Source organism: Engystomops pustulosus, chromosome 1 (genome assembly GCF_040894005.1).
Source record: "Engystomops pustulosus chromosome 1, aEngPut4.maternal, whole genome shotgun sequence".
Classification (NCBI taxonomy): Eukaryota; Metazoa; Chordata; class Amphibia; order Anura; family Leptodactylidae; genus Engystomops; species Engystomops pustulosus.
In genome coordinates, this window is record NC_092411.1 from 67,427,402 (window position 1) to 67,453,051 (window position 25,650).

The window sequence follows — 25,650 nt, forward strand, 5'->3', positions numbered from 1 at the left end:
CCAGGACGTAAGAAGCTAAAAGAAGAGAAGATCCTGCCAGAGGGGACGTACACCAATATGTCAGTGTGCTTGGTTTACAATCCTTCATCCTGGTGGTAGATGTCCTTTAATACTTGTTTTGAATATTATGACTTTAACCTGTACCTGGGTATATAGCCGATGTGCAGCCGACAAATCTGCGGCAACTGTGTGATGTCATCATGTCAATATGGACCAAAATCTCTGAGGAATGCCTCCAGCACCTTGTTGAATCTATGCCACAAAGAATTGAGGCAGTTCTGAAGGCAAAAGGGGGTCCAACCCGTTACTAGCATGGTGTACCTAATAAAGTGGCCGGTGAGTGTGTATATACACTTTTGTACTAAAATGACATTTTGCTTTGTGAATTTGCAATGAAACTATTGTAATAAATCATACACAAAAGCTCTGACATTACTTGAAGTTTCTCTTTTCCCCTTCCGGAGAAAGAAGTCAAAAGTGGCTGTTCCTATGTAACTTCCTTCCTGTCAGGAAAGGAAAGCAATGAAAAAACAGGGAGCATGTAAATGAATATTGTGATTGGCACTCGCTGATGCCTGGTATTGTTACAAGGGAACTCTGACTAACCCTTTTGCCCGTTAATTTTATCAGTGAGGGCCCTGAGGTGGTGCGGTTTGCTATCAAGCTTGAAAATAGCTTTATATCAGATTTAGGCTGCATTTACTCTGACGTATACTCACCTGGCCATAGCCGTGCAAGCATATGGGAGGCTCTACTTACCTCTGCTTTCTCCCTAGGGAATGATGGAACATGTCCTATTTTTTCACGGGGTACGGGGCGGTATGGTGCCGCACGTGTGCGGCACCGTACTGCTTCCGTAGGGCGCCGCGCGCCCATTGCTGTCTATGGGGGACGTATATCGGCCGTATATACGTTGCGGTCGTGTGAATCCAGCCTTAGATGTATACTATGGGCACGGTTCCTTGTGGACTGGAGGGGTCATGATGTTATTTAGCCATTTTCCCAAAACTATGCAAAATAGGATGCTGGAAACGGAACTATAGTATCTTCTAGGGAAAATTGTAATATACCTATAATTTGTATAGCACTATGGTAGTGTATAACTAATAATGAGTATAATTTATTCCTGCTAGGCTTTATATAAATATAGTGACTCCATAAATTGCGATCACTAAAGTAAGTAGCTCCTAGTGCTACAACAGCCCCAGCAGTGTTAGGCTGGTCGCACGTGGCGTTTTGAACCCCTTTTTGGGCCGTTTTTAAGCAGTTAGCAGTGTAAGGCCGGGCAGCACAAATTTAAATCTTTTGTACAAAAAATATATTTTCCATGTTACCTAATTTTAATTTATATTAATTTGGGACCTTTATGACTGATCATTTTTTATTTAAATATTCATGTATCGAAAAATGGCGAAAATGTGATGATTCACACATTTGGGCACTATGTAAACGCAAAGCTAACGGTACATGTGACAGCACCCTGAGCCGATGTCACAGACCACGGATCAGTGGTTTGTGGGCTGATATTACATGTTTGCATATAAAGTCTGTATATTTCATTTCTGACAAGCCTTGTGCTTGAGGCCATATATTGCAGATGTATGTAAATCATGACAGACACAATCTTTATCACAAGCCTCTCATGAGAAATCCTTGTATACACATTATATCATGTATTTGAGTGTGTGCAGTAGTGTACGTGGATTGAACCTCTGCACATGAAGAGCGCTGCAGCACGCACATCCATGTCCTGTGTGAACCTGGTCTTAAGAGTTAAAAGGGCTGCGAGTAGTCGTCGCTCCTCCTCCGTCTTGTCTTGAAGTCACTTTCATTTCAGGCCGGACAGATCTCTCAGTGTAGTCTCCCTTAGTGTCAGTGTGTCCACATTCCCGCATAGTGCCCGGGTGGGGGAGGAGGAGCCGCACGGTGTGTACAGCGCCGTGCACCTCCCTGCAGTGACAGCACTGTCTAGCCCTGACTTGTGACCCCGCCGCCACATGCAAAGGACACTGCAGGACTGATAGACAAGATCCCACATCCTGCTGCAGCCTTTACATAACGCATGAGCCTCAGCATGGGAAGCGCGGCCACCGGAGGGGACCTCGCAGCGACAACCCGCTGAGCTCTCCGGGACCTCGCCTGCAGCAGCTTGTGCCTTGTACACACAGCGCGTTGTGCCAGAGCGGACATGCTCGGCGTGTAGCGGCAGGTACTGGCTGCTGATCCTCCGCAAGTCTCTGGGAAGTTATGGCTTGAGACAACATGGGGGATCGGAAGAGAAGAGGATTATGCAGGTAACGCGGGACACTTAACCCTTTATCAGCGTGCACGGCGCATGGGAGGAGGAGAGCACAGGGTGTTGTGTGACAGGACTGCTGCTGCGGCCTGTCACCCTCTACATGAACTATGTAAAGATGTGTGCAGTCCTAGTGCGACTACAGCTTCACAGTCGGGACATAGTGCAGTAAATAAAGGCACAGTTCACATGAGGTGCTATAAATGTCAATACCCTGCTATGTACAGACACGCAGAGCCCTGCCAGCCCCTGTGCCCGTGTAGGTAATACACAATGTACTGCGCTACAGCACATACATAATGGCGCTCACACTCTTTGCACTTTAGAAAGTTTACGTGTGAGGTATTTGCCGCATGTGGCGACACCATCATAGAGCTGTCAGCAGTGTCATAACATGCACATGCCAGGCCTGGACTCCATATGTGTCGTCATCTGCTTCATGGGTGAGAACACATGTGACTGCTATGAGGTGTATATATATATATATATATATATATATATATATATATATATATATATGGTTTATTCTCCCACTTCTATACAAAACCCATTATGTGACAAGGAACTTCACCTCAGAGTTGTCAGGGTACAATTGTAACATCTGAGGAGGGGAGTTTTTTCCTTTTTTCCAATTTCTTCCTTTGGACACCATACACATTATTATAACTTGGTTGCTGCTCATGCTATTTGCGGACAGTGGGAAATTATGTTATTTGTGATAATCCCAGACACTTGTAGATGTCAGAATCAGGAAGCTCATGGTAATGTATCCGGACGTATGGAGGCAAATTTATCTTCTCTGTGGACTCTGTAGAATGTTAGGGTTTGTTCTATTGCGGAAGTGCCGCTGTGTCTTGCAGATGTTTGGGCCTTAAGTCCATGTTAGGTCACTTTTGCTACAATATGTATAGAATTGTTACTTTTTTATAGTGTACTTTAGCGGCTGGTACTTATCTTTTTCTGCTTATATAATCTGATTGTTTTCTATTTTTTTTTTTTTTTTTTTAGTAGTATTAAAAACGGAAACTATGCTGTGAGGTTATCCTGTAAATTTTCCTTTGCGGTGCCTAAAGTGAAATCAATGGCAAACCAACAGCAATTTTTATTTTCTGCATAAAAAACCACAGCATTTTCGGTATCAATTTTGCTGTAGAAAAGATTCACCGTGGAGGAAAGTTTAAATTAAATTTATAAAACTTTTATATACTTTTATATGGATCACCTTGAAGTGAAAACTGTAGAAACGTGAGTGTATGCTTTGTTGTGTTAGAAGCTTCTTACTGCCAAGGAATGGGGTTTTTTTTTTGCAACTAAATGACAAGTGAATTGTTAACAGGATGTAAAGATGTAAAACTGTTTCTTTTATGTCTGATGGTATCTCGGTGAGGAAGACAGTCACAAGCATATATACCATTAATTTGTTCTCAGGGATTTCCCCCAATAACTCCCCAGAGAGGGTACATAAAACCTCAAGTGTCCGCTGTTTGGTAATAACATCTTATATACTAGGACTGAAATTTTAGTTTGTAAATAGATGGAGTTTTCTTGTGTTTTTTATGCAGGCCTCTAGTGTCAATACACACCAATATGGCATTATTATACTATTGTTGTTTTGTCTGTGACTAGGGGATAGTGTAAAATCTTTAAAAAATACATAAAAAAGGCACCTGTTAAATGCTTCCACCGCTGCAGCGTTGCTCCTCTAGGGGTACCGGATGGTCCTACCCAAGACCTCACATACTTCATTCATGCAATTGCTACCAGTACATTACCGTTATGGCTGCGATTAGTCCGGCCTGGAGAACATGACTCTGAGCATCACAGTAATATATGATATGAAAGGAGTCCATGCTTCCCTGCAGAACAACAGCTCAAAATTGTAATCGTGCTTGGATTTTTCCGCTACCAGTTTTGAAAAGGCCAGATGTATCAAGTAAGAGATACATTTGCTTAATATCTCTCCATTAAGGTGGGGGCTAAAATATGGAAGAACATCTTAAATCAGACTTGAAGAGTCACCAGATTTATCATAGATCCTAGGTTTGGTACTGCTTTAACCCCTTTCTAACCAGGCCTTAAAAGGCTTTACTGATCGAATCACTTGTTGGTTTAAGGGCCATAACTTCCTTTTTTTACTTTTGTGCAGTACCGTAAAATCTTTAGCTGCATTTTTTTCATGACACTTAGGGATAATTAAAAATAAAAAAGAGGCCTTTTTTCATTTTTAGTTTTCTTTGGGGAGGGGTAAAAGTTGCAAAATCTGGAGAAAAATCTATATTTTTTTTTATAATGTGTAGTATAATTTGTTTCAGTTCAAAATGATCATTATAAGTTAATTCCCTAGTGTGTGATGGTCATTTCGATATATAATATGTGTAGTCTGGGGCAAACGGGGTGACTTTGGAAATGTTTTTTTTAAATGTTTTTTTTTTTTTTGTTGGGGAATATTAATGTTTATTTTCAAATATTTATTTATATGTAATATGTTTGTGTGTGTTTTAACTTGATATGAGGTCATAAAACAACCCTGGGGGACATTTCCTAGATTTCACCTGTAACTGGGGCATCGTAAGATCCCAAGTTACAGGGCGTAACAACCCTCACTGGGGGCAGATGTGTGATTAGTGCTGGAGTGGGTGGGCACAGACCCAGCAGCTCTGATTAACCCCTTCAGACGTGACCACCAGGTCAGTAATGTTGGCGGCAGTGTTGGCTCTGCTCCTCTATGCATTATGCTACTTCATCGTGATGCTGTGAGGATCAGAGAAGGAAGATGTGGTAGGTCCTGCTACCACGATTAGCGCGGGAGCAGTGGAAAGACGTCGCCGCAGATTCCTTTATGATGAATGTTGGTGTGTGAGGGCTTGTTTTTTTTTTTTTTTGCTTGTTATGTTTAATGCAACTATTTCAATGCACATATATCTCATTGATGAATTGATTTCTTTATGGAGGGAAAAAAAACAGCCGTTCGAAATTGACTATTTACATATATACAATATTAACGATTTGATACCGTGATGCTTGTGCTTTAATTAACATGGTCATTTGATCATCTGGGCTCGCAATATTACAGCAAAACCTTATTTATAAAGTTTTTACATTTTCTCTTTGCGTGCAAGTATGTTTTTTGGATAGAAATAAAACTGCAATCCCACAGTTTTTTAGGGTTTTTTCAGCATTTTCCTCACTGTTATTCTTTATATATTAAAAAGTCAGACACATTTTTTGTGATATACGATCGGTATCAATTCTCATGGTTTTCAAGATCTCTGCTTGCTGTCTTTCATTTCTTACTTCCAGAATATAAAAGTCCATGGTGCACATGGCCATAAATTGGTTTTGATCCATTGAAAGTAGGCAATGAAGGTTTCCTTTGAATGACAACTAGCAACGATTTTAAGCAAAGTGATACAGAAAGTGTATTGGGAAATGTTGCGATTTTTCACGATACTATAGTGTAACTTTAATTATTTGAAACTGTGCCAACACATTCTCTAGCAAAACGGACCTCAATAAGGCTGCACTCACACAAACGTATGAAAACGGCCCTATATATGGGCAGCATAGGGCCCCATTCATTTCTAGGAGCAGTACTGCCATCCATTTACATGGCTGTATTGCCTACCGTATCGTAAGCAACCGTACCGTAAAAATATAGAGCATGTCCTATTTTCTCATATATTTCTATTCCGTAAGACCCATAGAAGTTTATGGGGATGTATAAAATATGGGTTGCATACGGCAGTGCACCCTATGCTGCTGTATATACGTGCAGTATCTAGGGAGACCAGAACCAGAAGGTGGTGCATTCTGTGAGGCAGCCAATAGTCAGCCATCCATCTTTTGCCAGCACACTGTATTTTATACAGATACGGTATGGGTGCGGTGAAAATCGTCACATATACAGATTCATATAACATGGAAATACAGGACTGGGGAAAGCACACTTCTGTGTGAATGCAGCCTTAGGCCAGCGGCACACGTGGCGTTTTGAATGCGTTTTTGGGCCTTTTTTAAGCAGTCCGTTAAAAAACGCATGGGTTAAAAAACGCATGCGTTTTTTGAAAATGCATCAGTTTTTGACCAGTTTTAATTAGTTAATTGGTACAACCAGTCAGAAATGCATGGGTTTTTTAACACATGCGTTTTTTAATGGACTACTTAAAAACAGCCCAAAAACGGGTTCAAAACGCCACGTGTGCCGCCGGCCTAAGTCCCAGGATGATAAATTCCGTCTCTAGAACGTGCTTAATGTTTTCCCCTGGTGCTGCTCTTATGTACATCTTTCATTTTCTTTTTTTATTTTATTCTCCAAAAGGAGGTACATTATCATACAATAAAGTTTACCAACAAGTTGCTGTTACAGATAGTCATGAAGCAATCATATCCACAGATTGCAAATAGATACTTTGTCGTATATAAAACTCCCCGTCCCGCCCTATTTTCTATTATTTTCTGGCGTAGGTAATGCTCTTGTGTTCTTTATTACCAGATTTTTACATATATGCCCATTGTTCCACGACAAAAAACAGTAAAAACAGTAAAAACTAAACAAACCAACTGTAGGAAGTTTGGATTGCGCTACTATACAGGTAGTGGGTACATTGATAAAGAGCTTTCTGTAATGCAGTCATGTACATCACTTTCTGCTCTGTGTAGACATTCTGGATGTTTCATCGTTGTTATGCAGTGTGTGGGAGTCTTAGCGTAGGCCTCCTTGTTGTCATACAGTGTATGAAGTCTGAATAGTTTACAGCTTGTTTAAATACACTGATACATTTACTTTGTCACTTTACTTTTAAAATGTTGTCTTATTTTTTTGGGGGGTTTCATATTTAGAGATGAAGTGGTTAAAGGAAACCTACCATTTCAAATTGTAGGTTTAAGCTGTAAACACCGAGCACCAGCTCAGGGTGAGCTGGTGCCGGTGCTTAGTTTCGTTAGTGTTAAAACCGCGGTATCGCGGTTTTAACACTTTTTAAACTTTATAGCAGAAGCCGCTTCGGCGCTGCGGCATTTCCTATGTAGGCGCGCGCACGCAGCGCCGAAGCAGTTTATGCTATAAAGTTTAAAAAGTGTTAAAACCGCGATACCGCGGTTTTAACACTAACGAAACTAAGCACTTTGAAATGGTAGGTTTCCTTTAACAGCATTGCATTTGCTGACTACAAGTGATCACTGCTGCTGGCCTTCCTTGTGTAAGTCCACTTTCACATACAAAGAATTTCATCAGGCGGAACAATATAAAAAGAAAAGGTATAGCTGAAAGCTCAGTATCTTTTCAGTGTTATGACCCTACACATGGTTTTGGCTGATCAGTTGGGCGCCAAATGAGATGTGCGCAAAAATCTTACATGGACTGTGACTTTTTTTTAAAATTTTGATTTCAGACCCTGGTCTGTTTTGCACCTAAAAATGCTGACATACTCCACATAATTGTGGCGGATGATGTGGAAATATAGGCCACTCCTACTTGGGCCAAATAAAGCCAGACTAGTCCGAAACAACTATTCTTACTGGCGCCAACTCATTAGAAATGATCCGTAACAATTATGGGCAAAAAAAACCAGTGAGTTTCTGACACTTTTTTTTGGCGCAGATATGATAATACATCTGCCCCGTTCTGTCACTAGCTGCAGATTTATGTATAAAGTTGAGCAAGGCTTATTTTCCTATCAGCAAGATTTATATTTAAGAAAAGTGAAATGAATAACATTTCTGGGGAAAATGCAAAACGAAGTAGATCTTATACTTAAAGGGGTTGTCCGATTGTTTTTAAAATTCTCGGGACGGGTTGGTGAGTGATTTAAAAAAAACCTGCGCTGCTGTCTCGCCTGTCCATGCCCCCATTTCTTTACAGGGGCACGGAAGCTGCGCTAAGACAGCAGAGGTAGCCGGCCACGCCCACCCGACCCCATACCTCAGTGCATGATACCTTGCTGGGTATAGGTATGGGTATGGAAGGGGCACGGACTACCGAGGTGGAGCAATGGAGGAGGTGAGAGTACTGTTTTTTTTTTTTGTTTTTTTTTTAATCCCTCACCAGCTCATCCCCAGAATTTTAAAAACAATCTGACAACCCCTTAAAGACCATGGATTTTGATGTGGCATGTTCTAGGGAGTACTCCAAGCATTCTCCTTTGAATTTAATATTTGGCGTAGGCTAGATTATATTTATCACTAATATTGGTTCCATGCATTACTAACAAATATGATGCATTATTTTAGAACTTACTTTTTCCCAAATTGGTTTTTGCTCAATAATTTTTCTTCATTTTGGGGGCAGTATTCTTGCCTGAATTGAAGTTCTAAGCTGTGAACAGCAGACCCTTGACTTGCTTCACAACAGCAAGGGACATAAGAGTTTCATGAACTCTGCAGGCATACTCTGTGTCTCCCATAACTTACTATCTGTGGTGGATAAAGTGTTATCCACTTCCAGCTGTAAAATTAAGATGTTACATTTCATTGTTTTGCTGAAGATTTTTTTTTTAATAATGTTCTTGCTTTTATAACATAAAAGCAAAATTAATTTTGCCTATAAGGGTGCTGCCACACGGGGCGTTCTAGGACTGTTCTTGGACCATTTTTAGACAATTTGAAAATGCATGCGTTTTAGAACTGATGCAATTTTGTATGTTTACTATGCGCTTGGCTGGTTTTAATCCATTCCACAGCTGTCTACGCTTCTAGAAATGAAGATAAGCAGGCCACCCTGTGTGGCAGCCCCCTAACTCCTTTTCTGTTCATATAGCATTTAATCAATTAAAGAGGACCTGTCACCTATATAAACGGCACTAGGAGCTACTTAATAAAGTAAGCAGCTCCTAGTGCTAAAACAGAGGCAGCAGTGTTACACTGCTAGTGTTATTGGAAACCTCCAATAACGCTAGCAGACACTCCTGCGATGTACACTAGAAATGCTGGACCACACTGGAAGCGGTCCGGCGTATTCATGAGTTAGCAGGATTAGGGGCGGTCACTGTCGCATGACGTGTGGCAGTCACCACTGGCCTATGGAGTGGGCGGGTCGGTTCAAAGACTGCCCACCCTCATGAATATGCCAGACTACTTTGAAAGAGGTCCGGCGTTTCTGCTAGCGATATCCGAGGTTTCTGATAACGCTAGCAGTGTAAGTGTCTTTGAAGTCTTTTAAAACTATTGTTTAAGGCCACACATTTAAAAAAAAAATTTAAGGTGATTTTTTTTTTACACCTCTCAAAACTTCAATGTAGATTTTTGTAAACAGAATGACATCATCTGAAAATCAGGCACCTCCAAAACAAGAGAAAGGGGGAAGTTTTATTTACCCTGGTGCTGGCGTCTGTCACTGATCTTTTTTTGTGCCGTGTAAGATTGTCACTAAATTGACAGTTTCACTTTCACAAAAACCACAGTGATTGATTTTATGTCTAAGATATGAGTGTGCAAACAGCAACATGTTTACATTGACAACGGTCGAGGAGTGAACTTCATGTTCTTCTAGAACATATCCATATCAAGCTTAAACAGTCTACCCTGTCAGAGTGACATTCATTCAGAGTGGAAATTACTACACAGCACTGTACTTGTGCCCGTCTCTGGAAGCAGGATTCTACTAAAAGAAAAGCCTTTTTAATTACATTCTCAGTCCCTCGGGATGCAGCGTGCAGATGAAAAAGCACACAATCTGTGTGATGAAAGGCCATAATTATTGCAGTAGATGTTTGCCCTAAACTAGATTGATCAATGTAAATGTATTTGTTTTTATACTTTATTTCTTCTACAGTTCTTCATACAGTGCATCCGTTTCACAGCTCAGTATGGATGACCTTGATCAAATATCTAGTGTTATAATAAGTCCTATATTGCAGAATTCACTAGTAAAGGTGCAAGCGCTAATGAACACAAATTAAACTTGGCTTAGTTGGCCCTAAAAGCAGTGGCGTAAGTAGGAGTGAGTAGGCCCCATAGCAAAATTTTGCCTGGGCAAATAAATAATTCCTTAATTTATAAAAGGAAGATTACGCAGCGCTGCACAGAGTTTGCCAAATCGATCCCTGTTCCCACAATCCTCACAATCTAATCAACCTACCAGTATATTTTTGGAGTGTGGGAGGAAATCCATTTGGATATTTTTTTTTTAATAAATGTATAAATGGTTTTTTAAAATGTATGACAAGGGTGTGTAGGTGAGTTTTTATTTTAAGAAAATATTTTTTTTTACGCAAAACTTGCCTTGGTGATGTCTAATAGACAGCACCCATTTTTAAGGCAGTAGCCTGGTGTGAGCCAATAGAAAAGGCTAAGCCTAACAGCCTTATTATTATGCCTGTAAGCACTGCCACCAGGGTTTCCAGGATGACCAGGTACTGGGGTGGCGTCAGGCTGGTATTATTGGTCTGTGGACGCACAAAAACAGTGAGCGCAGCACCAGACTGCTGCTGCTGTATTGTATATGGCTGGTTATAAAAAAAAAGAGTGTATAGACCGGTTTAAAAAAAAAAAAATTAATTGGGGTACCCTGACGTCATTGGGGTGTGAACGCACACTCTTTTTGGGCCATCACAGCCCAATAATACAAGCCTGCAGCCTCCCCAGTACCTGATCATCTATAGATTAACAGGTACTGGATTGTCCCCAGGTCTTCCTAGTACCCCTGATCGTGGGTACCAGGGTAATGATTAGGGGTTTAATGTTAGCCTTTTTCACTGGCTTACACTAGGCCCTCTATTAGACAGCACCATTACCATGGCAGCCGACTATGTGACCGGGGAGGGGGGATTCAGGCTTGCGTGCAGAGCCCATGACATCGCAGGCTGTGTGACCAGGGGAAGTAACAGCCAGCGGTCATGCGCGCGTGTGAAGTGTAGTTTGTGAAATCGCAGGCTGCGGGGCCCAGAAGGGAGGGGTGCGGGCTCCAAAGGCTAAAAGGCCCCCTAGCTGCCGCCACAGTTGTAGTTACGCCCCTGCCTAAAAGCATTTTTCCTAAAATACTTAGTGTGAAAATTGCCTTATGTTGTAGTGTCTTGTAACCCCTTCTCTTAAATGGAAATGTATGTATATTCAAATGCCATGTTCTTTCGCATTAGTGTGTACTGGTGATAATTAAATAAAGTTAAAAATGAAAAAATGTATAAAATTAAAAATGAAAAAATGTATAAAACTTTGGGTAATCATGTGGTAAAGCCTTTTTCTTTTTCCATTCTCCCAAGGAAAGGATTAATGAAAATTATCCAATGGGGTTTATGTACCCAAAATATACTGCCGTAAAAGAAACCCAACTGGTCCAGCAAAATAAGACACCTCATAGAGTCACAGGAATAGAAAAAATAAAAAAAGAGGGGTACATAAAATGATTGGAAAAAAGGTCGGCCCTGAGGGTGCATTCATACGTTCAGTTTGCCAGATACAGTTTCCAATGTCCAAACCAGGAGTGGAGTGAAAAAAGAGGAAGAGCTGCATCTCCCTATTATGTGTTCTCAACCATTATCATCCACTCCTGCTATTGGCATCAAAAACATTTTCTGAAAAACTGAACTTGTGACCGCACCCTAAAGGCCAGAAATGGGCATCTCGTGAAGGGGTTAAGGACCAGGCCCTAAAGCATTCTGATTCCAGCATGTGTATTATAAAACAAATGTTATCTTTTAGTGTTCACTATGAGAAAGCCCCTAATAGAATTCATATTCTAGATGAAACATGAACACTGAGATGGTATTCTATAAGACAAACCTCTGTCTTGTGAGCTTCCTCCAGGCCTCTGGAATGCAATGGAGGATTCTGAAATGAGCTTGGGAGACTTCACTAATCATAACATTATGACATTTTTAGTATCTGGTTTTTGTTTAGCTGGAAGAATCCATTCCTTACATCTTAACCCACCCCCAACAATTCTACTTAGAGATAAAATAGTCCTGTTTATGTGGAATTTTCTTCCCCCTGAATGGAGCAAAGTTATGTTGGTAGAGTATAGATGGCATATCTTGTAGAAGTATGATATACATGTATACACCTTCTATCATTTTGTGTGCACTCATTAGACTTGTATGGCATTATCTGCCGATGTGCTATAAAAGTGCTCCTGTAAAAACCTTATTTTGACAGCCTAAGCCTTCAACTTTTGGTAGGGTTAGAAAAAAGCAAAACTTGCAATAGTGGCATAATGCATTTGATTTATACAGATTCCATCCACATACTTTATAAAAACCTGCAACCACCACAGGACTGGTCATAATAGGCCACCTTAGGTCCAACCGCACAGTGTGCAGTAGGTCGGTTCTAGGTGTCAAACTTGTTCCTTCTATTAAATATATTGGATTACAAGATCTGGTATTTTGTCTTTTGTGGGGAGAGAGGGACAGCCATGTTGAAATACCAACATGTCCTCCTAATCCCCTTACATCTATTATTGACTGATAGCTGGGAATGAGATATACAGAGATTAATCATGTGCTCCTGCAGATTAGGCCAGGTTCCCACCAGCCGTGATCGCATGTGTAGTGTCCACAACTGGAATAGAGTCCTGCGCTTCACTCCAGGCATCCAACCTCGTATTTATGTATGAAGCATAATGAGTTTGAGCATAAACTTGCAAAATATTAATTTAATTTCTTGTGGCAAAGCAGTGGAAATTTTCATTTCAGCCTATTTGGTTGGTCTGCTTAGTACCACTCTCTGGAAGTTGTGCCATGGACCCCACAGTGTCATGGGCTAACCACAGCTAGTGTGAAACTGCCCTTACGATCAACTTTTTCCCTTTTCTGTATGGTCAGCTTTCGGTCTCTTGCACATAAGCTACATATGTGTGCAAAGGCTTATTTGTAACCTGTGTGGGCTCTGCTTACACACCAATGACATGAGAAGAGGCTGTTTGAGCTGCAGACTTGGGCAGGAGTAGGGCAGCCATGGAAACCACAGCCATGTGCAAGAGCACATAGAAGTAAATGGGCATGTGTGTTAGTTGCTGAAACAATGACTTGCACATGTCCCAATAACGTTCCTGTGGAAGAGGCCTAAGGCCTCACACCAGGGCCGGAAGAATCGTAGAACAGTGCGAAACGGCCTTGCCTTGTAATGGGCGCTCAGCTCCCACTCCCTCCCTTGCACTTGTTATGTGAGTATATGTACTTTATTCAATAAAAGAAGAAGATATCTGCATCTACAGCCTGGGGAGTGCCATCCTTGCCTTCTATATCGTGTTCTTTTCCACATTATCCTCCACATTTATGTGTATTTTGTAGGCATTTTTAGGCGAAATTTTTGGCGCACGATAGACCAGGAAAAAAATGGTCTGAGAGGAAAATTAAGGCGCAGTCCATGTAAGATTTTGGCGCACACTTCATTACTGTCGGCATTTTTCTGGCGCACGACTGATTAATTCCTTCTACACAGTAATCACTAACAGCCGAGCACCACTTTAATACATGGGACTGTGCTTTGCGGAAATTAGTGTCGCCACCCGCTGATGTCAGGTTCTGTGCCGGCAGATCACATTGAGGTGCATTTACAGGCACAGAAACTATGGGGCACATCTGCTTGCACAGAAACTATGGGCCGCTCTGCTGGGCATTATACTAATGGGGCACTCTGCTGGGCATTATACTAATGGGGCACTCTGCTGGGCATTATACTAATGGGGGCACTCTGCCGGGCATTATACTAATGGGGCACTTTGCCGGGCATTATACTAATGGGGGCACTCTGCCGGGCATAATACTAATGGGGGCACTCTGCCGGGCATAATACTAATGGGGGCACTCTGCCGGGCATTATACTAATGGGGGCACTCTGCCGGGCATTATACTAATGGGGGCACTCTGCCGGGCATTATACTAATGGGGGCACTCTGCCGGGCATTATACTAATGGGGCACTCTGCCGGGCATTATACTAATGGGGCACTCTGCCGGGCATTATACTAATGGGGCACTTTGCCGGGCATTATACTAATGGGGGCTTTCTGCCGGGCATTATACTAATAGGGGCACTCTGCTGTGCATTATAAGGCAACATGTCACCAGGGACCTCATTTTCACTAAAGAAAGGTTGCAAAAGCCCATCACACCTGCAGTGCAAAAATGCCTCTCTGATTTTTCTAAGCATTTGCATTACAATATAAATGTGTGTTAAAACTTACATTGCACCCTGATAAAATCCTGGGGTAGTCACAGGGGTTGGGCTTTGGTTTGGATGCATTTCAAAAAACAACATGTGACTTGTCTGTGTTACTCCTCAGATCTTAGCCCCCACCTTTGTGCTCCTGTACAGCTCCTCCCTCTCCCACTGATGTCAGCTCACCAGGCTGTGACCTCTGGGAAGGAGCAGGAGGGAGGAGCTGGGCAGGAGCACATAGGTGGGGGCTAATATTTGAGAAGTGAGTAACACAGACAAACCACATGTAGTTTTTTGAAATGCATCCAAACCAAAGCCCCGCCCCTGTGACTACCCCAGGATTTTGTCAGGGTGCAAGGTAAGTTATATTTACAAGGTAAGTTATAGTTACACAATTATATTGTAATGAAAATGCTTAGAAAAATCAGAGAGGCATTTTTACACTGCAGGTGTGATGGGAATACGGCCCCTTGCATTCCAATGGGCAATACGGTCATCCATGTACATCGCGGTATTGTCCACCGTACCGCACAGCCTATAGAAGTCCATATGTTATATGGGAACATATAAAATTCGGGCTAAATACATGCTGCACACAGCTGTGCACCGTATGTTGCCATATATATACGTGCTATATCCAGAACCAGTGGGAGGTGCATTCTGTTAGCCAGCCAATAGTCAGCCATCCATCATCTGCCAGTCCACTGTATTTTATACAGGTACGGTACGGATTTGCCACGTTGCCATACTTTTGTAATACTCCCCGTTTTTATGGCCAGCATACATCCGTATATACAGAACAGAAAATACCATACGGTCGTGTGTATGAGGCCTTAGGGATATAATATCTCATTTTACAGTGTTGGTCTAGATTTTGTTAGCTCATAGCATCGTTTATTGCAGTTGTGCTGCATTTGGTATTTCTTTAAAGTTAAAGGGGCTAGATTTTGCATATAGAAATTAGTTTGTTACTAAGTGCATTTTTTTGGGTGTCATGTGTTTCATCCAAGCAGTTCTAGTGTATTTGCCTGGAATTGTTTGATTTCATGCTATCTGCATGTATAAACATATAAAATAGTGTGGCTATATACCTACTTATTGTGCTATGGCAGGTCCAGGTTTCCTGTATATTCATTTAGTTGTGGGGGGTTTCTGTTAGGCCCAGTTGCATCCTGGGTTCCCTTTACACTCTCCGTTTTAGAAGAGCACAGTGGAAACAAAAACGGAAGGTAAACCGATGTTCACGTTAAGTTCCCCTTAGACATCTAGACATTTAGGGGGGGTACATAAATCATAGTTATTTAGACAGTTTTTGACATTTTTTTTGCACAAAAATCTGGCGCAGTTAATTTGCCACATTTTTGCAACATTTTCTGGCGCACGTCAAAGTTTGGCACTTAGTGGTTTTGAGTCCCTGCGCCTTATCTGACATAGTGGGGGGGATTTATCAATGTGTCCCAGGTTCTGTCAGTTTAGTGGAGGAAAACCCTAGTCATTTTCTGCGCCAGATTTATCACTGTGTTAATGAATCTGGAGCAGGATAAGACGGTTTCCTGTTTAGACCTACTTTAAAGTGGTCTAAACTCTGCGACTCAATTTTTGGCGCACGAAACAGTAAATAGGCCACGCCCCCTCAGTCGGACAAGTCGGAAAATGGCTAAAAACAGGTCTCAAAAGCCTTGATAAATGTTGTGTAAAGCTTTTCACACTGTGTAAACCACCAGAATTGTGCGCGCAAGTGTGTTAATACATCCTCCCGCAGTGACTGGCTGCTATACAGATGTTTGCACAGCATCTATCACAATTTTGCGCAAAGTTGCAAAAAAGGCGCAAAAATTCACCTACTCTGAGCAGGTGCACTTAAAAAAAAACTCACTTTTCATTACTGAAATGAAAAATTTTGCCAAATTTTGCCAAATGAAAAATTTTCTCTATGCAACATGGAAAATCATTCAGAGAAGTTTTAAAATGTAAAATGATACTTTTTTGTATAAAAATGAAGCCTTGAATGTTCTGTCACCTTTTTTCTATCTCGTTCAATTAGTAGTCACAAATGTGAACGATCCATTTGTAAAAATTAGAGACAAATTTGGCCCCAAAATTAGGTACAAATGAAGTGGACATGCGACAATTCATAATTTTATCATCTTTAATTAACTGTCACAAGGGACTGCTATAAAAAAATATATGTTCTTTGGAATTTTGATGCCATTTGCATTGGAGACTCAGCTTCTGAGCGACAGCTGTAGTATCCAACCAGAATCCTGCTATTTCTGTTACTCTTAGCAGAGGAGAAAGAGCAAAAATCTCCACAGGCAGAAAGAGCAGAGCACTTGCAGAGTTGTAGACCTGGATTATAAATTAACTTTTCCCAACAACAAACATTCTGAATACATAAATCTCCAGGGCTTCTACATAACACGGTGTGCATGGTCTAAACTGCTGACTGATTTCCTTTAAATTCCTTTCATATGGCACAAAACTGTGTTTTTAAAGGTATTATACTTAAACTTGCTATGATAATGGGATATCACCATGATTGTACAGACTCAAATGATAAAGATGATGTGTAATTTGGACCACACAGTGAAAGCTAGAAAAGCTAAGTCAAATGGCACAACTGAAGGGGTTGTCCGAGACTAACTAAAAAAAAAAAATAGCTAGTAGCTAGTCCCACGCTGCACTCTCTCCAGGACCTTAGGATGAGGTAAATACCAAGGTAGTAATTTTTGTTTTTATGCAGCAACCTTGTTTTTTACATTTTTTTCGGACAACCCATTTAATTTTAAATAATTTGTCATTTTTTTCTCAGCTTCCCAGTATACAGCTTAGAATATTAAATTGTGTCCCCAGAATTTATAATTTGTCCCACAGTTAACGAGCTCTCATACAGGAAGGAGAGGAGTGAAAAACAGAAAACTGGATAGTGAAACATCAAATGTTTTTTTTCCTGGGCTGACATATAACAGCATTGCACGATATAGCTCCCTCATTGCCATAGGCAGTAATAGCCGCGAGCCAACTAGATGACGTCTATGGAAGAATTTCTTGGGCATTTTCTGTGCAGGGAGGAGGAGATGTCTGTGTCTTCATTGTCGTCACCTATCATCAATTATTTATTTATACTACATTCGTCTGTTGATGAAAAGTATTACTGGTATATGTGACTATATATTTCATTGTCAAATGTCCTATTCCGTGACAAATTTCGGACTGTTTTTATGGATTTTTAAAATCATCTTCTCAATTTTATTTATATGTATAAAAATGTACCGGTATTTGGTTTTTAGACTTTGTTATTATTATCTGTTCAGTTTGGTTTTTTTTAAATATCATGTTAACTTGTATAGGATTTTGGCTTTGAAGGATTGACTAAAGGTAGTTGTATTTTTTTTACTGGTGATCACTATGTCAGTGGAAATAAGTAGTAAAGCGTAAAGAAACCCCCCAAAATAGAAAAATGTATATAATATTAAACCACTTGTTGGTGAACGTGTTCAATAGACCTTACGTGTTGGCCAATATTCATTATTAATCACTAGAAATGAATAGGATTTAGTCTGCAGGTAGCCGTACTATCCATGGAAGACCTTTAATTCTATTTGCATCTAGCATGGACTAGGAGAATTCAAGAAATTCACTGTAAATTAACCCTTAATGAGAACCAGAAAAATATTCCAAACAACAAAAATTCATGTCACAATGTAACTTATATCGTGAGAAAAGCATATTAATGAGAAAATAAGCAATTTATCCTGAAACGCTCCCCATGCTGTAACTTGCACGTTCAGCCTGGTGTTTTGTGTGACGTACATCAGTCCATACTCCCATCTGTGACACGAGGGCTTGCAGTCCTAGTGCAGCCTCCGTCTGTGTTATGTGCGGGAGGAAGCTTGGCGAGTGGCTGTAAGGATGCTGAGTCACTTGCTGGCTGGCAGTGACAACTTCGATAGAAAGTCACACTGGGGGGCCCACTAAAGGGCAGTAGTGCAGATATACTATGCAACACGTCCTCATTCTGAAACCTCTTGTACACGTGGCCTGATTGTGTCTCACTAAATATATGTTACGTTTGATGTTTATAAGGTTTCTCAGAACAGGTTTGCCATGATTTCACAGGAATAAGGAGGGGACTGATGTAGAATAAGACGGCAATGGTTGTGGAAGCAATTAAAGTACTTTTCCAGTATAGAACAAGCAATGGGGCACAAATACGTAAAACATTTTTTTTCCAGTATGAGTGCCCATACCTCACTTTTACTGACTTCAGTCTGTTAGGTCCTGGGGTTCATTTATTATGGTTACATTGCAATTAATTTTTAGGTTTTTTTTTTCCCAGTTAAAGCTAAAACTGGGAGTTGCTAATACAAAATTGAAGAACGGTCTAGCCTATATACATATTTTTGGACTAAACAGTAAAGAAATATTGTCTTCCATTTTACTTTTTCTCTGTTCAGTTAATCTTTCCAGGCAAGTCACGTACCTAAAGGAGTATTGCATTGTCTGTGGACACTATGGCCCTTCCCAAATCTTTTTTTTAAAGTTCCATGGGTGTCAGAATTTTCGTCACAAAGCAATAATGACTTTCCCCTTCAATATGTTATAATTGGTGCTGGTAGTTCAGATAACTAGTACATGTCTAATGTTGCATATTACAAGCAGATTTTAAGATAACTCTTTAGAATCAAAGGAGTTTGGGGAGGAGGGGGATTTACAGTCTTGTAGCAGTTTAATTTTACTTCTCAGGACAAGTGGTGCTGTTCAAAGGGAATGCCTACAGAAAGGTAAAATTTTCTTTAACAGTGTTAAAGTAAATACAAGAATCATATCTCATCGTATCCTTTATACCAGGGTATACAATGGTCTTTTGGAGGCCTGGCCACTGTTGCACCGAATCACAGGCACCATTCATAACTGTTATAGCTGATTATTGCAGCCTAAGGCTAAAGTATAGTAAATTACCATAATCCAGAGGTCCGTTTGTAACTAGGAGTCGTATGTAAGTCAGGTGTTCTTAAGTAGGGGACCACCTGTATATAGCAATGATATGAATTATTAGATATGAGCTGACCCGATGTTCGGGTAGGCCACAGGAACAGCCAGTCCTGCAAACTGATAATGTTTTTGGGATGGAATCTACTCCAACGTCCCTACAGTGGCAAGTTATCATCAGAACAGGCATGTTGAAATCTTGGTGCCTGATCCATATTCTGGATATCGGGAGGTCCCCATACACGTTAGTAGGTTGGTTGGTTGGATCTATAAAATTTGCCGCTCTGCATAATTTTAAAATTTTAGAATTGTTGATTTTAGAAGGAAGGATATGGAAAGGAAATATAAGAAGATCACCTGGTGCCTGTAAGGGTCCCTAGTTTATCATGATTAACACTCTTCATATGAGCTGTTCAAGTCCAGGGCTTAATCTTAACACTGTACAGTCTACAATTTATTGGAGAAACAATGATTCTTCATGTTTTCTCACATTAATGGTGTGTAGTATAGCAGGAATTGGTTAGAATAGTTTGCATTGTATTTTAGATACTGCTTAGGAATCTCAGGCACTGTTCACTTGATGTGAGGGAATTGAATGCTTGAGGCCGTGCAATCCAGGCCTAAAGGAGAAAGAAAGAATATCTATTTCTTTTATGCTTTGTTCTAAAGTAAATTCAGTAAATTCTACTGTGCTGTTTCTTCTCATCTTTCTCAGATGTTTTATATCCTCTTGTAAATTACATTTAGCTGGGGTTTCTACATTAAATTTTTCAGAAAAAATATTAGTATTACCCATGCTTCCTAATTATTATATATTAAATATATATAATACTGAAGGTTGATATTACTGGATTGTATTTGGTGATTTTTTTTTTCTTACAAAAAATTCAGTTATTACCAGAGTATACATTGAAGATGCATTCAATGTTATCAACAAGCTTACACCCACATTGGCATGTTTACTCTGGTTGATGCAATATCGCTGCAATATTGTCTCATGAGAGCTAATGTAATGTATACATAGACAATGAGAATATTTAGTATAAATGTATTTGCTTTATTTATTTTCATTTTTCACTTGGCACCTATTATACGGTATGTTTTATATTCCTGGTTTTCTGCAAACCCACTGGTTAATTTCAAACATTGACTTTTTTATCAAATACTTATGTTTTTCAATACAACTGGATGTCACAAAAAGGCACATGACTGATCTTCTGTGAGACGTAAGATTTTCTTACATAATTCGTAATTTTTTATCACACCTGACATAATAGAATAAGAGGAGATTTAGTTCTTAATCACATCAAATGTGAACATATGGTGGATGCATTTCACAGACACAACACTGTTTTGAGGATGAGACTACAAGCATCATAGACATATATTATTGAAGGGCTCCCTGTAGGACAACTGCACCGTACAATTATCACGTTTTTAATATTGCCTGCTTGTCCTGCGGAGATGCAGATTGGCAGCATAATACAGTAGCATTGTGGCATTTGGTATTGATTACGATCCCAAACACTTGATCCTGAGGATCCCATTTTAGAAACCCTTGGAGCACCACTTTCCGGGTGAGATTTTGGCTTGTTTCTGATACTTGTGGAATGGCTGCGGGATAACCGCTCTAGTAAATCCCGCAGCCGGTCTACAACATGTACAGATATCCTTCGGGTGTTATCCTGCAAGCTACTTTGGCAAAGATCAACCTTTTAAATTGTAAGGGTCAAAAGTTGCAGGTGAAAGTGTTGCAGGAAAATTCCATGTTGCATGGCTTCAGTCACTGCATTTGGATGAAATTTGTTTTCTTTCATATATAAATTCTGTGACTGTGTACTGCAGTGCTTATACTGTAGCTTGTGCCCAACGGATGTTTTGGTTTATAATGTTTTTCTTTTTTTGTTAATGTTTTTTGGTGATGTTGTCTGTTCAGTACTTTTAAAAATTCATGTAAAACATGAGGTCAGTTTCCTACCATAAATTCTCTATGAAATCATCATTTGGACTCTTGCTAAACATGAGAACAGCAGGATCCAGATTTCTGTTTACTCTTTGTTGGAGTAAGAGCAGAAAGGATATTTTTATTTGCAGTTCTGGTTATAGAAAATGAATGTTCAGCTTGTTCTGTGGAAGAAAAAACACTCTTAGACCCAGACTGTAGGAAAAAAGCCCTTTAAGGCCAAACTGTATATGTATCTTTACAGGAGTTTTCCTTGACTTTATAATTGTTGCTTATTTGTGCACTCGCGGTGGTCATAATATCCGATGACAATAATCTCATTTCTAAGGGACCATATGACTACATTTATTAAAAATTATCCTTACCTAGCTAGATTTTTTTTTAGAACATCCCATTGAAGAAATGTATGTATATGCCCAGATGAGAATATCCCTTAAATGGGCCAAGCTCCTCCCCACACCCTTTGAATTGTATTTCAAAGCGTTACATGTGGCCTGATACTCCGGTAAGCGCTGCTTCTTCTTCAGTACAATCCATTATTTAGGCAGCTGTATCTGATCCTGTCACTATGTCTCGATCTGTAATACTGGGCAGCCACTGCTCCATCAGTCAGATGATTATCCTAAGGGCAAGTCATTAGTTATAATGAACCAGATAACTCCTTTATTATTACCTTTTATTAGGATCAACATGGTAAGAAATAAAATCCTCCTTGTGCTCCAATGTATATCTATCTTTTTCAACAACTTTATTGGATTCTTAAGTTATTTTTTATGATATATTTTACAGGCTGGAAAACAGTGATACCATTGCACAAAGGAGCAATAGCATGTATGTATGACCAATAATCCATGTTGTGTGTGTTCTACAAATCCATCTTTCAAATCAGAATGATGCTTCCTTATATATATAGGGAAATACAAACTATTTAAATTGAATGCATGCCTTAATGTCATAGACTTCTATGTCTAGTCTTCTAGACTGTATTTCTTCTTTATTTTTTGAGGCCAATTGGTAATGTCAAACCATAACCTGATTCAGAGAATTTGCTCATTGCTGTGAACTAAAAGCTTCTTAGCTTGATGTAATGAGATAAGTGTTTTAACCTAGTGCGCACTTCATTGTAAAGCTTCCTCTTAGCAAAAAAAAAAAAAAAAGAATTGTGAATTGGCAGTGGAAAGCCCCTCATTTAACGTTTCCTTTTTCTGCTTTCGTAGCATACCACAACTGCTTCAGTCACTGCAATGAATGGGGACACTATTCAACCTGAAAGTTCCTCCGTCCCTCAGGGTTGGAATGAGTTCTGTGAGCTTCATGCCATCTCTACTGCGAGAGAGTTGGCAAAGCAGTATTGGTTGTTTGCTAACCAAAATCCACACCATGACATCCTGGCCGCAGAGAACTTCTCCTTGCAATTTACGGATCTTTTCCAACAGTATTTTAGGAACGAGGTGAGGGAAAGTTGGGGCATGGACCAGTACAGATTTTTTCCTTTCAGCAGAGTAAAGGATTATAGAGAGACTGGTGGCAGGACATCAGAGGAACCTCCTAGTACGGTTGCAGCAAAAGTGGAGGTGGACGTGACAGCTCGCCATGAACATACTGAGCAGACAGCTAATGACTCAACTGCCCAACAAGTGCCTAAAACATGGAGCTCCGAGGAGCTCCAAAGCAACATCGCTCCCTCACCTCCAAGACAATTCATTCGATTCTCTTTCAGTGATATCAGAAGGAGTATTCGAAATATTTTCCGGAGAAGATCTGCAGATTCCTCGGAAGCTAGGGAAATTGACACGGATTTGGCACAGTCACCTACCTGGCATAAAAGGATTTTGCAGTGGACTATAAAAAGGGAGCCAGTGTTCGAAATCCGAAAGGAAGGACATTTAAATTACACTATGGTAGATGAAACAAGTATGGACAGTGGGACTCTTTGGCAGAGGTGTCGGTTGATTTTAAGGAAAACAAGCCCTTTGGAAAATGAGGAATATCTATTAGAATTATTTGACCCACCCAAGGTAAGTGGAAAACGTAGTTTGCTTCTAAGAAAAATATGTAACTGGACATTTGATGTTTCAAAGTAGCTCTTTCCCGTTTCACGGAATAATTGAAAATGTTTATTCTAGTTATGGTTTAGTATTAGGTCAGTAGAAACCTGGCCTTGCAGTTGTTCAAGGATTGTATGGAAATTATGCAAAATGTTATTTAATTAGCCAAAATGTTTCAGCTCTGCATCTGTGGCCTGCTGTAACTTCTGAACCATGATGGTTAGATGGGTAATGCAGTAAGGTTTTAGGTTTTCTGCTAGCTTCATATATTTTGTTTTTGTCAATTACATAGCATGAGCAGTGTATGTTTACGCTTTGTGATGGGTCACATATGTTCTTGAATGTCTTCGTAGAGATTGAAAGCTTTCAGGGAGACACAGGGAGACACAATATGCTATGTTTCATACAGTTTTTTTTATTCTTAGATTGTGTTTCATGGGAATTTTTCAATTGTTTTATTTTCTTTACGTGGTCTTTAAATTTCCAGTGTGGCTTTTGGACATCCAATGCCTTAAGGCATCTAGTCTATCAGTTTAAATGGCATTTATTTATTTGAATTTCTGGTTAAGGCTACATGTAGAGGAATGTGGCGAATTTCAGGTGCATGAGTCTGGTATCTTTTTTTTTTAACTACAGTCTATGAGTGATCCGTGAAAAACTGATTTGACTAGAACATGTCCTAATTTTTAATGTATTGGTTACATGATCCATTAAAGTAAGGTCATGTGGAACTGATCCATTAAGAAGTATTACATTTAGTGCAGCCGTGTGCATCTGCCCTTAGCCAGGGCATCAGGAACATTTGCGCACATTTACTAAGAGCCGTGCAAACTGCACTAAAAGTGCTCTGCCTGTGTATAATGCAGGGTGCGCTACAAAGTGTTGCGTGCGCCAGAAATGTGTCTCAGACACTTCTTAAATACCTGTGCAAGCTGTTTGCACTGCGAAGAACAGGTAAAGTCTGACAGAAAACTGGCGCATGGCCCTTAGTAAATGAGGGCCATTGTTCTCACACTCTGGAAATGTCTTTTGGTGGGACCTTGGAGCGCATTTACTAAGAATGTAGGAAACTGCACTAAAAGTGCTCTGCCCGTGTAAGTTGCCAACTTTTTTGTGGTGCCGACAGATTTTGCATGTTAAATCCACCGCACGGTCCGACTGAGTACTGGAATGCCCCCTAATTTGTGTCGCATGATGCCTAGTGCAGCTGTGACACAAAGGGGCCGCGTGCAACACATTTGTGGTGCAGATGCTTCTTAAATACCTCTGCATGCAGTTTACACCTAAAAGAATGTGCAAAGTCCACCAGAAAACAGGTGCCAAACCCTGAGTAGATGTGCCCCTTTGTGCTTGACAAACCTTATCTAACCTCTTTCGCTACCTTAACTTTGGATGGATAGTGGAATGGTCAAATATAAATATAGGTAATTTATTTGTAAAATCTAATATTTTAGCAAAAGTTCACAAAAAGGTAAGAGATGATATGCAACCTTACATGCATTGAATGTATATGTAAAGTTTGGGAATACTACTGAATACTTTTTTTATTGTGTGGTTATGTGGCTGTATATTTTTGGGCCTAACTCCAAATGCACACGATTGTTTTTCCCTCAGGTGCTCCGGCTGTCTCACAGCTCCATGTATTGCTATGGGCTCATGCTCACTGCTGGGGATTCCTCAGCCCTGTGTCTGAGCCTTGTGCCTGTAAGGAAAAACTCAGAGCATGTCCTATTCTAATCTGTGTTTGAGGCTCAGACAGTCCCATAGATTTCAGTGTGGCTGTGAAAAAAAGGGATTGTACACGGTTGTGGATGATTGCTGGGCACCAATCACATGATCTTAATGGGCTGGCCTAGTTTAGTCACTGGCTTCCTGGAAAACACCGATTACACACGACCCACAAATGCGACCATTGCAGCCGTAGATCGCGGACATAGAGTAACAACTATTGTTTGCATAGCTTAGCAAATGACATTTTTATGCAGAAATAAACTTTATTTGTGAGATCCATATTTTAGAGTTTAAGGTGTGTAGTCAAATGGAAGGAAAATCCTGCACATGCTATCCTTTCTCCATCTTGTTCCATGAACTGTGAGACTGCAGGTTTCTCCAGTGCACTAAAATGTGTACCGCATATTTACCTGTAACTAAAATTGTGGCACTTTTTCTCCTTTCTTTATTTACTATGAACTTCATGATAAACACATTGGCGTATGTGTGTCGTGCTAGTAGAATTTGACTAGACTAGACTCACTGTAC

At 40.2% G+C, this 25,650-nt stretch overlaps 1 protein-coding gene across 2 annotated transcripts in view; it reads left to right on the forward strand.

The window, feature by feature from the left end:
- Positions 1-1,819: 1,819 nt before the first annotated feature.
- The window catches only part of SH2B3 (SH2B adaptor protein 3), a 104,288-nt gene continuing 80,457 nt past the window's right edge, over positions 1,820-25,650 (forward strand). The window contains exons 1-3 of one of the 2 annotated variants that reach the window (XM_072142955.1): positions 1,820-2,294; positions 22,133-22,174; positions 22,561-23,361. In XM_072142955.1, coding sequence (XP_071999056.1) covers positions 22,588-23,361 — 774 coding nt within the window. In that variant the 5' untranslated portion in view covers positions 1,820-2,294; positions 22,133-22,174; positions 22,561-22,587. The remainder of the gene's footprint in view (positions 2,295-22,132; positions 22,175-22,560; positions 23,362-25,650) is intronic. The other variant, XM_072142946.1, reaches the window with a different exon arrangement.